Source organism: Lynx rufus, unplaced genomic scaffold, assembly GCF_022079265.1.
Source record: "Lynx rufus isolate CCGP_SWC_20201006 ecotype Redwood Valley unplaced genomic scaffold, mLynRuf1.p SCAF_36, whole genome shotgun sequence".
Lineage (NCBI taxonomy): Eukaryota > Metazoa > Chordata > Mammalia > Carnivora > Felidae > Lynx > Lynx rufus.
The window spans coordinates 3248081-3262023 of NW_025814852.1; the positions used below are offsets into that span (position 1 = coordinate 3248081).

General features: G+C 63.7%; 1 protein-coding gene across 2 annotated transcripts in view; it reads left to right on the forward strand.

Moving 5' to 3' along the window:
* COL5A1 (collagen type V alpha 1 chain) overlaps positions 1 to 13943 on the forward strand; it is a 148203-nt gene that overhangs the window by 67025 nt on the left and 67235 nt on the right. For both annotated transcript variants that reach the window (XM_047093810.1, XM_047093811.1), the window contains exons 12-18: positions 6295 to 6369; positions 7127 to 7219; positions 8463 to 8519; positions 9435 to 9488; positions 9843 to 9896; positions 12325 to 12378; positions 13697 to 13750. In XM_047093810.1, the coding sequence (XP_046949766.1) occupies positions 6295 to 6369; positions 7127 to 7219; positions 8463 to 8519; positions 9435 to 9488; positions 9843 to 9896; positions 12325 to 12378; positions 13697 to 13750 (441 nt within the window). The remainder of the gene's footprint in view (positions 1 to 6294; positions 6370 to 7126; positions 7220 to 8462; positions 8520 to 9434; positions 9489 to 9842; positions 9897 to 12324; positions 12379 to 13696; positions 13751 to 13943) is intronic.

Here is a 13943-nt window from a genome sequence, read left to right on the forward strand (position 1 = left end):
GGGCCCGGCACACCGCCCAGAGAGTGTGGACCTGACGTGCAGGGAGGGCGCATGGACGGGGCCCGGTGGCCGCGTCTGGTCGTGTGGAGGGATAGCTAGGGTCTGCTTCCAAGGCCACGCGGCAGGAAGTCCGTGGGGGTCTGGCGGTCAGGCTCTGGAGCAGTGCCCGGCACGTGGGGGGGGGGTGCCCGCCGACAGAGCAGGTGAGCCCTGACCGAGGGGGTTGGGATTAGCCGCGTTCTGTGCGGCGGGGGGGCCTCTGAGGACAGATCGCATGGGCAGCAAACAAGATGGCCTGCCACGCTGGCGGCTGGTGGCCTTCCCACGCCTCCTGGCCTTGCCGCGTGCGGCCCCTCCTCTCTGCCACACGGCACGACTCCAGACACGGGGCCACTGCTCTGCCCTGGCCGCGGGACCAGACCATAGGGTTCTGCTGTCCCTCCCCCAGCTCACTCTGGGGGCCCTTTCCCCAAAGATCTGTATGACCAAGTGCCCCCACGGGGGCCGTCGTGAGACGGCCCCACAAGCGTGCCTGAGCCCAGACGTCAGCGCGGGGGGACCACACGGCGTGGCAGGTGCTGTCGTCTCCGTTAGATGCAGGACGGGACGCTATCCACTGGGTGCATGGGTACTGATGGACCTTGGTCAGCCTCGGTGTTGCTGCGAGTGTCCGTCCCTCCACCCGCCACCTGCCCGTCACCCAGTTCCACGCGCTGTCTGGCACTGAGGACTCCTCCCCACTTGGCCCCTGCCCTTGGGCTGAACCGGCTCGGTGCCAGGGGTGGGTGGTCTCGTTGGTGACTGGTGCTCCGTACCTGACCCGGCGGCTCTGTTAGAGGAGCCAAGGCCGCTGCCAGTGGGATGTCGTTGGTTTAAGCAACCGGTGTCTCTAAATTCAAGCCAGGATCCAGGAGCACGGGGCCTGGGGATGGGGTCGGCAGAGGGACCCGCTCCTCCTTGGAGTCAGAGGGAAATCTGCAGCCCGCTCGGCCTCCCCAGTTCCTTTCCAAGTGGGGAGGGGGAGCCGATTCCAGGAGCCGAGCGCTGCCCACCCTCTGGGCCCCGCGTAAGCCGTCATCGTCTAAGGAGTTGTCCCTGCTCAAAGCTCAGCATCCTCTCTGTGCCCACGTCTCCCGGATACGCAGCTGATCAGCTGGCAAAGAACACTGGATGCAGAGTCGGGATCCTACCCTGCCACCTGCCAGCAGGGAGACCTCAGAATCCCTGTGTAGAATGAAAACATTTCCCTCCATCCTCTTATGTTTGGTGACGGGGGCCTATAAATTAAACGGACGAAAAGACGGCATCGGTAGGAGAACAGGCACACGCTTTTATTACTGTTTTAAGTTTTACACGTACAGGGACCTGAGGGCTTCTGTCCCATTTCAACCAAGGGCGATAAATTGTGGGGAAGTGACTAGGAAACATACGGGGAAACGAATGGAAGGTAAGGGTCGTTTTGGTAAGATCTGCTTGTGCTGCCTTTTCTCAGTGCCTGCGCTCGGTCTCCCGGTCTCCAGTGATCAGGAGCGTCCTCATCCTGGTACAGATGGGGGTGGTGGGCAATTCGTGCCATCTGTCCAGAGGGAAACTTACGCGCTCCTTTAAGGCAGGTGAGGGGAGGGCAGAGAACTGTTGCTGATTCTCGGTTACCGTCAGCTCGACATCGTCCTCAGAGCAACGTGGCGCATTTTGGGGTGGCACGTTCTGATCCCCTATCTGCTTGGCCCCATCTGCTTGTCTGGACGTGACAGGTTTTCACTGGGTGATCTGGAAGGATCCGCCCCTCCCTCCCACTCCAGTTCCACCGCCCTGGGATTCTGTAGCCTTTCCTGTTACTAATTGTTGATTACTTCCTGTCTGGCCTGGACTAGTTGAGCCTGTCTTCCTAACTGGGTGGCTGTCAGCTCCTCCGAGCCGCTGTTGGGCTTGGGCGGTGTCAGAGGCGAGAAGGGGCCTGAGCCATCACCCCGTCCAGCGCCCCTTAGTGACAGACGGCCGGGCCCAGGTGGGCCGAGGGAAAGCTTGTGAAAGCCACGAGGCGGAGGCAAGGCAGGGGTGGGCTTGATCCGGGCCAGCTGTCCCGGTCCCTACTTCATCCTCAGGCTCAGAGGGAAACGAGGGACAAGAGAGCCGGGTGTCCCGAGGGCCCTGTGGATCCCACACGGGGCTGAGCGCTCCCGGGGAGCCCGGATCCCACGTGCAGGTTTCCTCTCAGGACCCTTCACGTCCAGAACGGAGGCCTTTTCCCACGGGGGCACCTCCCTCCCTGCAGAATCTGATGCACTCAGTGCCCCCGGCAGGGTCCCCCCCCCCCCCCCGCCACCCCCGCCCTTCCTTATCTTTCAAGGGTCAGGCTTTCCCGTGGGATTTTGCTTGGATGTGTTTTCTGTGCCTCACAAGGTTCGTAAGCCCTGCCCTGAGGAACAGCGGTCGGTACCGCCTCCCCCACGAGAGAGTGTGCATCACGGGTGCCGTGTGGGGTCCCCAGTACCACCCTGGGGACTGCACCCCACTGTGCCACTGCTTTGCCCCCGGGTGGGCAGGATTTACGCCCAGCGCCGGGGGACTGGACCCAGGCTGGGTCCCTGGCACCTGACAGGCAGGTTCCGTTGCGGATTGTGTGAGGCTGTGTGACTGAGTGAGGCTGGCAGGGCAGGTCTGTTCTCTCCCGCCTCCTGGGCGGCCATGCGGATTTGTTCTCTCCCAGTGCTCCTAAGCGTCTTCCATGGGGCCACCACTCAACCCACCACACCTGGTTATTCGCAAATTCCCCACGGCCGGTGTCTCTGCGCGTGGACACAGGACGCGGTCACAGACGGGCGTGGGCCTCCCTCGCCGCTCCCTCCCCGGAGGGCACTGAGCGCGTCCGATTCTGCAGGGAGGGAGGTGCTCCCGTGGGAAAGGGCCTCCGTTCTGGACGTGAAGGTGTCCCATAAGCCACAGGGCCTCGAGCCACGGTGGCACGGCCCTGCCCTGGGCGTGGCGGGCCATTGTCCTGCTGTGGCTTGAACATTCCCCCTCTGTGAGACGTGGCTAATCCCTTGAGCCCCCCGGAGGCCAGAAGGACCCACTTTTACATCAGGGAGCACGCTGGGACGCTCCTTCTGAGAGGGGGCAGGCTGGAATTAGAAACGGTCCTGGGCACATCTCAGTGCCTCTGACCAGCCTCTGCCAGCCTCCCGGGGCTCGGAAAGCCTCCACGGGCAGAGCTCGGGCGTTCCTCCCCGTGCCCGCTCCCGCTCCCTCTCTGGGCGGCGGACTTGGCTGGGGCAGGTGGGGTCAGCGGGGTGAGGGAGAAATGTGCCAGCTTCACTCGAGGCTGTGGCCCCAGCTGCGGGCACAGCTCCCGACCCCAGTTTTCAGATGTGCCGCGGGAAGGGGCCGCCGGAGCCACTCCCGAGCTCCAGTTGCCCAGGCGCTGGCCTAAAAAGGAGGAAGGAAGGCCACACTTACTGAGAATCTAGAGAATTCACGCCACAGTCCTCTCCTTTTCTAGGTCTAAGAGCCAAGCAAAAAATATCTCAGCGTAAAGACTTCTCTGGCCCTCGGGGCCCCCTCTCCCCGACACCCTGCTGCCCTTTTCAGGAAAAAGGGCTCGGGCTGCCGCGTGCTGTTTGCACCCACGCCTCAGCCCGGAGGCGGGCCCTGGGCGGCTCATCTGGCCCTGAGCGGAGGGCTCACGGGCCCAGCTTCGGGTCTGGGTCTGCGGCCGCGGCTGACGGCGGCTTTGCCAAGGATCTGAGTGCCCTTGGCCTTTATCTCTGAGCAAACGCAGGGCCAGCAACGGCCTCCGGAAACCCCGTGAAACAGCAGCGACTTCTTAACACGGAGGTGGCCGCCTCGTGTCTACATGTAGGTGTGACCGGAGCCCTGCCGTGTCACCGCTTGGCAACCTTCTCCTCCGAGCCAGTTAGGGCACTGATTTGGGGGCCAGCTGATCAAGTGACACAGGAAAGGTGACTTGCTTATTTCACTTCTAATCCGGCGGCTGGAGCCGCGCAGGGTCCCCGCGACCTCCCCGCCCGCTTGCCGGAGCGTCCCTCGACGTCCCACGCAGGCTGTGGAACCGAGTGAGCCACACTGGGGGCCCGGGGTCAGTGTCCTGAGAAATGGGAAGATGCCTCTGATGTAGCCCCGCCTTCCAGCTCAGGGGACGAGGTTGCAGACCTGGGCACCGGGCAAAGGTTCGCGGACAGTTTTTCAAGCAGTCGTGGGTTAGTTGCTCTGTGAGACTCACATTTTAAAGCTTTGGGCGGATTCGTGAGGGCGGGGCATCACTTTTCCCTCCAAAGCCCCTCTTTCCCCCAGTTCCCGGGTCGTTCTCTGCCCGTTCCTTGGCATCGTCCTGGTTGCGGTCGAGAGGGTGAGGGCTTTCCCACCAAGGCTGCAGTCCCAGCACCGTGGCTCAGGAAGGGTGGGGGGCATGGCAGGAGGGTCTCTGGAGGCGGAGAGTGGATGAAGGGCCGCCCCCAGTGGGCCCCCAGCCTCCGGTGCTACACAGGCCCACGCACACCACGGAGACACCACATGGCTGGCGTCTCGTGCCGGGGAGGCACGGACCCTACGTCTTAAATTGGGGTTTGATTTGGGACCGACTCTGAGGTGGAGGGCTCAGCAGCGAACGATGTCGGCACCGAGTTTCCAAGCAGAAACCCCAGGTGGCCAAACCCGTTCCAGATTTTCCTCTTTTAAACGTGCTTTTTTTTTTAAAGCAAGGGTTTTTTTTTCCCCGAGATGCAGGCAAGGGCAGCGTGGCTGTGTCCATCAGCAGTAGAAGAAAGCGTAGCCCTTTGGCCCCGCGGTTTGCTTGCGGGACTTCCCTAAAAAGCCGCCCGCGGGTCCACGGCCACAGCACGTGTCACGGCAGAGGTTGGAAATGGCCAAATGCGCACCAGTAGAGGGCGGGTGGATCCACGATGGGCTCATCGTGCGTGGGAAACTCCACGGCCGTTACACAGAGCGAGGCCAAGCTCGTCAACGGGCCGCCGTGTGCCGTGGAGAGAAAGCACACGGCAGGACGGTGTCGCAGGACAGAGAAGCGTCTCCCGAGCGTAGACCCGTAGTCACGTGTCCCATCGCTGCCCCGCACGGGCAGTTTAGCCCTGGAGACTTCTGCGGGGGGGACGGGGGCTTTCACTTTCCATCTCGTGCAACTCCGTGGTCCACGACATCTCCCGAGGACGGGGACCACTTCTGTGGTCAAAGCAACCACGGAAGAAGAGAGGAGCCGGTGTTAGTTCGGGCGCGGACGGTTCCCAGAGAGCCAACGTCCCCCGGCTTCTGGGCCGGGACCGGGGAACTGATCTCCATTCCCTGCCTGGAGCATCGCGCTCCGGTGGTGGTGGTGACCTTGCCGGAGCGAGGCTGTCCTTGGTGCCGAACGCGGGACCCGACGCCCATCGGTTATGCCGGGTGTGGCCGGTGGGAGTCCCTTTCCACTGGGAGGAGGGAGTCACGCCTCCATCTGTCTGCAAAGCAAACCTCCTCTGCCTCAGGCTGGGTGGGGATCTGCCAGGATTTGTGAAGAGGCTGGCTGGTAATACGTTTTTTTTTTAATAAACTGTCTCGTCCGTTTCACATTGGTAGCGTTCTGGAGCGGCCAGGGTCAGTCTAGAGAATCTGTAGGGGGGTGTCTGTCTGCGGCCTGCTTTGGGGACCAGATTAATAGGACGTGTGGGGGCCACCGTGTCATCTGGACACACGGGCTCTTGAGATTGCTCGAGAGGGGTCTGTGTCCCACGGACGTCCCCCCGTCCACTGGGGTCCCTTGTGTCTGTCCAAGCAAGGGGAAGCGGTCACCCCGACCGCCTTCTGTCTGAGCGACCGCACGCAGCGTCGTGGGGGCCGGGTCACTGGCAGGCGGAGGAAATGGGGGAAACGGGCCTTGGTCTCCTGAGCTGCCCGCCAGTCGGTGTGCAGGCCCGGAGGGGGCGCTCCTGCCTGCTGGGGGCCCTGGCTCGGCCGACTGCCCGCCTCCCAGGGTGGCCCCTCTGCCACCTGCACTTGGGTCTCCCACCTCTCCCTGCACATCTCTGTGGATCCGGCTCAGAACCTCTTCCCTCCTCTTTCTCTCCCCCTGAAGCCTTTCCTCGTCCTCAGCCCACATCTCTCAGGCCCTTCTTTCCTCTGTGCTTGGATTCTGGAACATTCCGCGCCATGGGGGTCTTGCTGGTCCTGTGCTTGCCTTGTGGGTTTCCTCGTGGGCTGCGGCCCCGCCCTCCTTCTCTGGACACAGCCTTGCCCCGTCCCTGTTGCATCCTGACCCAGCTGTCTTGGGCCCTCTGTCCACAGGGTCCCCCTGGACGCCCAGGCCTTCCAGGGGCTGATGGGCTGCCCGGCCCTCCTGGAACCATGCTCATGTTGCCCGTGAGTATCATTTGTGGGGGTGGGTGGTGGGTGCACGGCAGGGTGCGTGGGTGGCAGCGTGGGTGGGTTTGGGGCTCAGAATTCGGTGGAGAGGGGGCCCCAGGCTCTGTGTTTGAGGGGGACCATCCCCTGGCCACAGGCCACTCCAATGTGGGACAACTGTCTCCTAGAAATAGGCTCTCCTGGGGTGTTTCCAGGGTCCCGAGTGGCCCACCTCAGGTTCAGGGACACTGGCTCTGAAAGCCTGCTCCTCTTGTCAGACTCCCACCGTCCCCGCGGGGACCCCCGAGCGGGCATGCTGCCAGCTGGTCCCTCCTTGATCTTGTGGGAGCCCAGGCCCGGGCCCGCTGGCCCAGAGGTCAGTCTTCTGGCTGGCGACCCGGTGCTACCCGGGAGGCCAGGTGCAGCTGAGGGTACCCTGTGTGCAGCCAGGAGCTAGGGCTCCTCAGCACAGGCATTTGCACTGGGCCCTTGGCTTTTTCTTGCAATAAATAGGGGCTGTGGGGTCTCAGAGTGAGATGCCGTGGAAGTCAGAAAGGTCTTTCCAAGCTCGGGGCGCGTCTTCCGGTGGCCCTAGGGCTGAAGCCGGCAGGCGGGGCCGGGGCAGCGTGTCCAGGGAGGGGGCTCGGGCCAGACACTGTCCAACCGGAGGCCTCCCCACCCCCGCCAGGCTCCGCTGTCACCCGGGAGGCCCCGGGGTCCAGCGTGGGCACCCACACCGGTGCACCCTCGGTGACCCCCTGTCTTACACCTGCAGTTCCGCTTTGGAGGGGGCGGTGACGCTGGCTCCAAGGGTCCCATGGTGTCGGCTCAGGAGTCCCAGGCTCAGGCCATCCTGCAGCAGGCCCGGGTAAGTGACGCACGGTACCTGGAGGGGACAGGACACGGCTGGGAGAGGGGCGCGCCTCCTGGGGGATGAGGACACTGTGTGAGTGTGCGCTCGCCAGTGTCTGGGGGCCCAGGCGAGCACTGGGAAGAGGTCGGGGAGGTGTCTCAGGGCTTCTCTGTGTATGCTGAGGGTCCAGGTTCCCGGATACAGACGTGCGGGGCCGTCTGCTGCCCTCCGCTGGGCGCGGGGGATGGAGAGACAGACCCCGTGCGCCCCTGGAAGGGCTCCCAGTGATGGGGCAGGACCGAGATAGAGCCTCTGGGACGGCACCCGCGGGCCCCAAAGCCCCTCGCCTGGCCTGGGGGTCCCGAGGAGCGTTTGCTTCCTGACGGCTCTGCTCTCTGCTAATCGGCTGGTTAGTGAGCCGAGGTTTTGATTGATGACGCTCCAGATTGCTGATGGCCGGTGACAAGAGTGAACCCCGGTTCCGTGAGGCGGGCGGGTGGGTGATCCGGTGGAACATCACCTGTAATGGGGCATCTCGGGAAACTACTAAGTAAGCCCTCGTTTGGGCGGTATTTATGTGGCTCTGGCACCGTGGAGGTGATGTTAGTGATCACAATGCGAGGATAATTAGAGGACAGCTTGAGCGTTGAGCTGTTGCCGTGGGATAAATTGTCCACGTGATGCCACGAGGTGCGTGAAAAACCCCAGCGCCCGCGGCTGGAGTTACTGACGGGGCCTTGCCTGGCTGTGCGTTTTCATGGAAGCCGAGTGGGTCGTGGGCTTACAAGGTTTTGTAACTGAAACGGATCTTTTCCAAAATGAAAATGGCATCGTGCGGGGGAGGGGGAACTGCGCCACAGGACAGAAGCAGAAGAGGTCCTTTGGGGAAAGGAGGCCGAGCTGGGCTGTGGTGGGGGTGGGGGTGGGGGGTCACACTCTGGGCGGGGCTGGGGGACTGCCAGAGCCGAGGGCCGGCTGGGGACAAGGAGGAGGTCGGCACCCAAGGGGGTGGGACGCCCATCCCCACCGTGGGGCAGGCCACCCCCGGGTTCCACCTGCACGGCCTCCGTTCCGTTCGTGTTGGCTCACAGGTCCCAGAGGAGATGAGGTGCCGGGTTCCTGGAGCTCTGTCAGAAACCCCTCCTGCAGAGGCCCCCGTCCTTGGTGCGCCCCGTCGGGCCTTTCCTGCCCGGCTGAGCCCCACCTGTTAGGACCAGCACCCTAGCCGTTTCTCAGTGTGCCCCATTTTCCCTTGCAGCTGGCGTTGAGGGGGCCAGCTGGCCCGATGGGTCTGACGGGGAGGCCCGGCCCCATGGTGAGTCCTACGTGGGGGACAGGGGGGGAGTGTGGTGGGTGGGGGACATCCTCAGTCGGTCCCTTTGGGCTCCCAGCTCACCCAGAGAGAGCACACTTTAAGCTCTCGTCAACCACTCATGTTGTCAGTGGTACCCCAGCGGGACTGGGGGCCTTGGGCAGGGGCTTGGGGGGCTGTGGCGGCCTGGGGGCTGGGCAGCCTGCCTCACCAGCTCTGCTGTGATTCTGCCTCATGACCCAGGGAGCTCTGAGCCTCTTTCTTTCCGGGCTGTCGTCAACTCTTGACAGTTCTGTTTCCAAAGTCAAGAGCCCTTCGGTGAGGTGGGGGAACGGACAGACCCGGGATCCCCAGCCCTCCCCTCCCCAGCCGCACAAGCTGTGTGTGGTGTGTGCCCGGGCACGCTCAGGGCCCGCAAACAGGAGCCCCTGGGAGTGCCTTCGGCCTTTGCAGTTTGCAAGGAGACAGAGGATTTAACCCCCCACCCCCGTTCCCTAGGGGGCGCCTTGGCTCTCTGCCCCCCGGTCTGCATGCAGCACCTTCCTTGGCCATGCTGGCTCGGGGCTGCTCCCCTCCGTCTGGGGCTCCCGCCTCGTCGTGAGGGTGCCCGCACGCTGGCCTGAGCTGCGGAACGTGCCAGACCACTGTCACCTTCATCCTGGAGAGAGAAGCAGACTCTGTGCTGGGCTTTCCGGCTCTCGTGCCCATAAGCCCCACTGTCCAGAATTTGGTTCAAAACTCAGAGCAGATCCAAACAACTGGAAAGGTCCTGCTCAGCCCCCAGGCTCTGTCCAGGGCAGGCACGCTGGGCTCCGCGGACCGTGAGCTTTGCTGGTTCGCAGCGGGAGCCCAGCCCCACGGGGCGCCCCCTTCCCTGGCGTCTGATGAGCATTTCTAACCCAGACCGTGTCTCCCTAGGGCCCTCCAGGGAGCGGAGGTCTGAAGGGCGAGCCGGGAGACATGGGGCCTCAGGTACGTGGGCACCTCGCCCCTGCTGCTTGAAGGGGCGCGTCCTGCGTATGGGAGGTGGCGCCCACAGGCATGTCGGGGGGCAGAGCTGCATTTCTTTAAGGAAGCGGCAGGGATCTGTGGCTCTGTGCGCAGCTTTGAGGGGCAGAAACAGCCGCTGCCTTCAGGGGAACTCGCGGGGGGTGCCCTGGGCGGCCCTCACTCGGGGGGCAGCAGACCCTGTGCCCTGCCCGGCGGTGCCCGCTCGAGAGACGGCGAGCCCCCGGCCGGGTTGAGGAGCAGGGGTTCAGGGCTTTGCATTTGCCTCTGAAAAGCACGGATGCCCCCTGACACTCTGCCCTCTCTGATTGCGGACAGGGTCCCCGAGGAGTGCAGGGCCCGCCTGGCCCGGCCGGAAAGCCTGGAAGAAGGGTAAGCGTTGTGGCTCAGTGGGCCGCAGCTGGTCCCCACGGGGGTGGGAGTCTGCGGTGGGTCTGCCCTGCCCCCACTGCCGGGCTCGGGGCCGGAAGCCCGGTTGGTGGTTCCCCTCTGTCGAAGGGCAACTTTTCACAGCCGGATCCCCTTCCCCGGGGTCGCGAGCTGAGCCGGAGGGTGCTGTGTGTCCTGGGGCAGGTGTGCCTTGCGGGCCTCTGCCAACCTGGTCTCTGGCCTCCGTCCTGAGCTTGTTGATGTTGTGGGTTTTTTATTTTTATTTTTTATTTTTTTTTTAATGTTTATTTTTGACAGAGAGAGAGAGACAGAGCATGAGTGGGGGGGGGGGGGCAGGGGGCAGAGAGAGAGAGACACAGAATCTGAAGCAGGCTCCAGGCTCCGAGCTGTTAGCACAGAGCCTGACACGGGGCTTGAACCCACGAACTGCGAGATCATGACCTGAGCCGAAGTCGGCCGCTCAATCGACTGAGCCATCCAGGTGCCCCTTGATGTAGTTTAACAAACATTTTTTTTTATTTTTACATGTATTCATTTTTGAGAGACAGAGAGACAGAGAGAGCACAGCAAGGGAGGGGCAGAGAGAGAGGGAGACACAGAATCGGAAGCAGGCTCCAGGCTCCGAGCTGTCAGCACAGAGCCGGATGTGGGGCTCGAACCCACGAACCGCGAGATCATGACCCGAGCCGAAGTCCGACACTTAACCAACTGAGCCCCCCAGGTGCCCCAACAAGCATTTTTAATTAAGGCAACTTCCGCGCCCCTTTGGGCGCAAGCGTGGAGAACACGAAAGGCTCGCCGGGCCTTATGTCCTCCAGGCGGCCTCGTGTCTCCAGAGACGGCCTCGGGTTTGGAGGAAGTGTCCTGTCGCTTTCCCGGCCCCCCGGGACTCTGGGAGGGCGTTCTAGAGTGGGGGACCCGTTTGTTTCCCTACGGCCGTGGCTGCTGAACGGGGCGTACGTCACAGGTTCCTATCAGTTAAGCCTCACCATGCGGACGAGCCAGGGAGAGCGCGGCAAACCCACGCTGCGCTCTGATGAGTGGATCTACTCAGCCAGAGACGCCTTACGCGGGCGAAGAGAAGCTTTGGGGTTGTTTGCGGTTGACCCGGTGCGGGTGTGAGCCTCTCCGAGGCGTGCTGAGCCCTGGGCCGCCCGGGCCGCTTGGAGAGTGTGTGGGGCAGGCAGGACGCCTCCGTGGAGCCAGCCCTAGCCGTGAGCGGGGACCCCCGTGGGCTGTGCTGGGCTGGCCGCCGCTCGGGGGCGGGGGGCTGCCGGCCAGAGCCGGGGTGCTGGTCGTTGGGAGCCGCTGCACGTCCTGCCGGGAGATCAGGCGAACCGTTCTGACCAATCTCCCTTGACTCCTGGGGGGTTGGACAACTGCGGAGGGCGGGGGCCCCACCCGTGTCTCCGTTCGCCTGGCCTGGCTTCGGCGTTTTGCCCCGGAGCCGCATTGCTTGGGCACCTTTCCTGACGGGGATTTTCATCCCCGCAGCTCCGTGTAAACTTTAACCCCGGGCGGGACAGACCAGCTCCTTGGGGTCCACCCGGGTCCCCGGCTTCTCTCTTCTCTGCTGCTGCCCTGTCTCCCTTGTACTTTGAGGCCAAAAGCTGTCGCTTTCCAAATGTTCTCTGTGCTCGGCGGTGAGGGCCTCGTTTGATCAGGTGCACGCGGGACGAGGGGAGGAGAGAAGGCGTTCTTCTGGGCCAGGTCTTTATTCCCAGCGGGCTAACATTTCCTTGTTAGCAGGGCGGCATCTGGCCCTGTCCCTGTCCAGGCAGCCTCAAGCCTGGCTCTCCCAGGGTGACCGTGGGGCCTTTGTAGTGGGCCCGACCCTTCAGCCCCGTGGCCAGTCGGGTGGGGACCGTGGGCTTGTCCTTGTCACCTTCCTGGAAATAGCTGGAAGTAATGGCCCCAGGAGTGGCCTCCACGGATGAGTGTCTTGCTAACGGTGGGCAGCCGTGTGGCTTTAGTGAGACAAGCCACCACTGTGGGGCTTGGTTCCTTTGGTAGCCAATTGGACTGGCCCTAGGGGCCTCCTTTCTGTGACTCTCCTGTCCGTAATCTGGCTTCCGAACAGTGCAAGGGAAGCGGGCTGTGGATTGCTGCCCGGGCGCACTCTCTCCGGAGCCCTAGACCCACAGTCCCGCAGACTCACAGAGCTGCCTGGCCGCTGCTGGTCTCGCAGCCTGGTCTCATCCCGGACTCAGGCGACTGGCATTTTCCCTATCTGGCATTTCAGACGGCGAGGCTCAGAAAGACTGGAGTCACGTGAGAGGCACACAGCAGCCCCGGGAGCCCGGTCGGGGTCCTCCGGACCAGCCTGGCCACGTGGGGCCGTGTGACTGCTTCGCATCACAGGAGGCCACGACTCCCAGACCCCGGTGACAGTTTCCCTCCTGTGTTCCAGGGCCGAGCTGGGAGTGACGGAGCAAGAGGGATGCCGGGGCAAACGGGCCCGAAGGTAGGCTACGCTCGCCGCCTCCTGGCGTCCTGCACGCGGCCGCGGTCGCCGTCATCGTGTTGATGGCACGGCCAACATGGCGGTGGTGCGACGAAGGTCACTGCGGTGACAAGCAACGAGTCATGACGTTCGTGCTCATCTCGGGGGGACCTTGGGGGCGGGGAAGGTTCTGCTTGGGTCCGTGTCTCAGCTGGGTTCCAGGCGGTCGAGGACCACGGCTGCTGGGGTGAATGTCACAAGCCAGCATGGCAACTGCAGCTAGTTTGCTGAGGGGGCAGATGGGTCCCTCTGAGCAGGTGGCGAGCATTGGGGGAGGGGGGGCGCGTGGAATCTCAGCTCTGCCAGCCGTCCGTGAACGGACAGACGGCAAGAGCACGCACGTGGGGGCTGACGCGAGGAATGCCAGGTGTACGAGACGGGGAACTTTCTCGACCAGTTTTGGGGCGTCTGCTCCCCCGCGTCACAGGGAGCCAGTAGACGTTGTGTGTGAGCGGACGCGGGGTCGGTCACGTGTGCGCGTGAACGGAATCTGCAGCCGGGCCACCCCTCCGCCCCCCGCGTTGGTGTGGAGCCCCCACCCCTGTTCTCGGCCGGCCCTTCCTTTCCCAGCTCTGGAGCGCCGACCAGGGCCGTGCACGGTGCCTTTCTCAACCGCGTTACCTGGAGGGGGTGGAGAATGGGTCACCGCACCCGCCGGCGGCCGAGACGCCTGTTCACCTAGTAGCTGCTGTGGATGAGCTCCGGTGCTCCCCGCGCGACCCGAGCTCAGGGGAGGAGGCTTTGGTCTCGAGTCGCCCGAGCGGCAGGAGGGAAGAAGGGCCTTCTTGAATCTCTCCCTGCAGAAAGTGCACTTCTTCCAACAACAGAGGCATCTTAAGCCTGAACTAGCATGCTCTCGACCTCCCCCACGTGCTTTGCAACGTCCGCGAGGCAGGGTTGTGCGCCCCGACTCCAGGAGGCAGCCCGGGGTGGCCCGGGGCGCCAGGGGGCCCCGTTGGTGACAAGTGTGCCCGGCCGTGCTGGGCGCTGAGGGTGTAGCGGTGAGCGAGACAGGCACTCGTTTGACATCCAGGCTCAGAGCCTGTGGCCCTGGGACAAAAGTCAGCTCTGTGTTTGTAGCCTTTGTTGGCGTTTGGGGGAAAAGAGCCCCGGAACACAGAGCCGACAGCAGAATTTGTGGCGAACGGAGGCCGGTGGCCGCCACACACGGAGGTTCTGGGGCCCGGGGTGCGCGGATGGTGCCCGAACCGCGGCCCGAGGAAGGGCGGCCGAGCTGTGTGCAGTGGCGCCCCTGAGCAGGTCCCTCTGTCCCTCGCAGGGCGACCGCGGCTTCGACGGCCTGGCTGGACTGCCGGGGGAGAAGGGCCACCGGGTAAGTGTTCCCCGCGTGCGCGTCACCGGCACAGAGGTCCCGATGGCTTCCGTGCAGAGTGTGGAGGTGTTTCTTGGGAGACCCTTCCGGAAGGCCTGGGATCTCTCGTGTGGGGCTGGGACCCCACCTTTCCGGGGCGGTCACGAAAGAAACTCCCAGAAACCAGTGCCAACGTGACGTCCTTGCGGAAAGT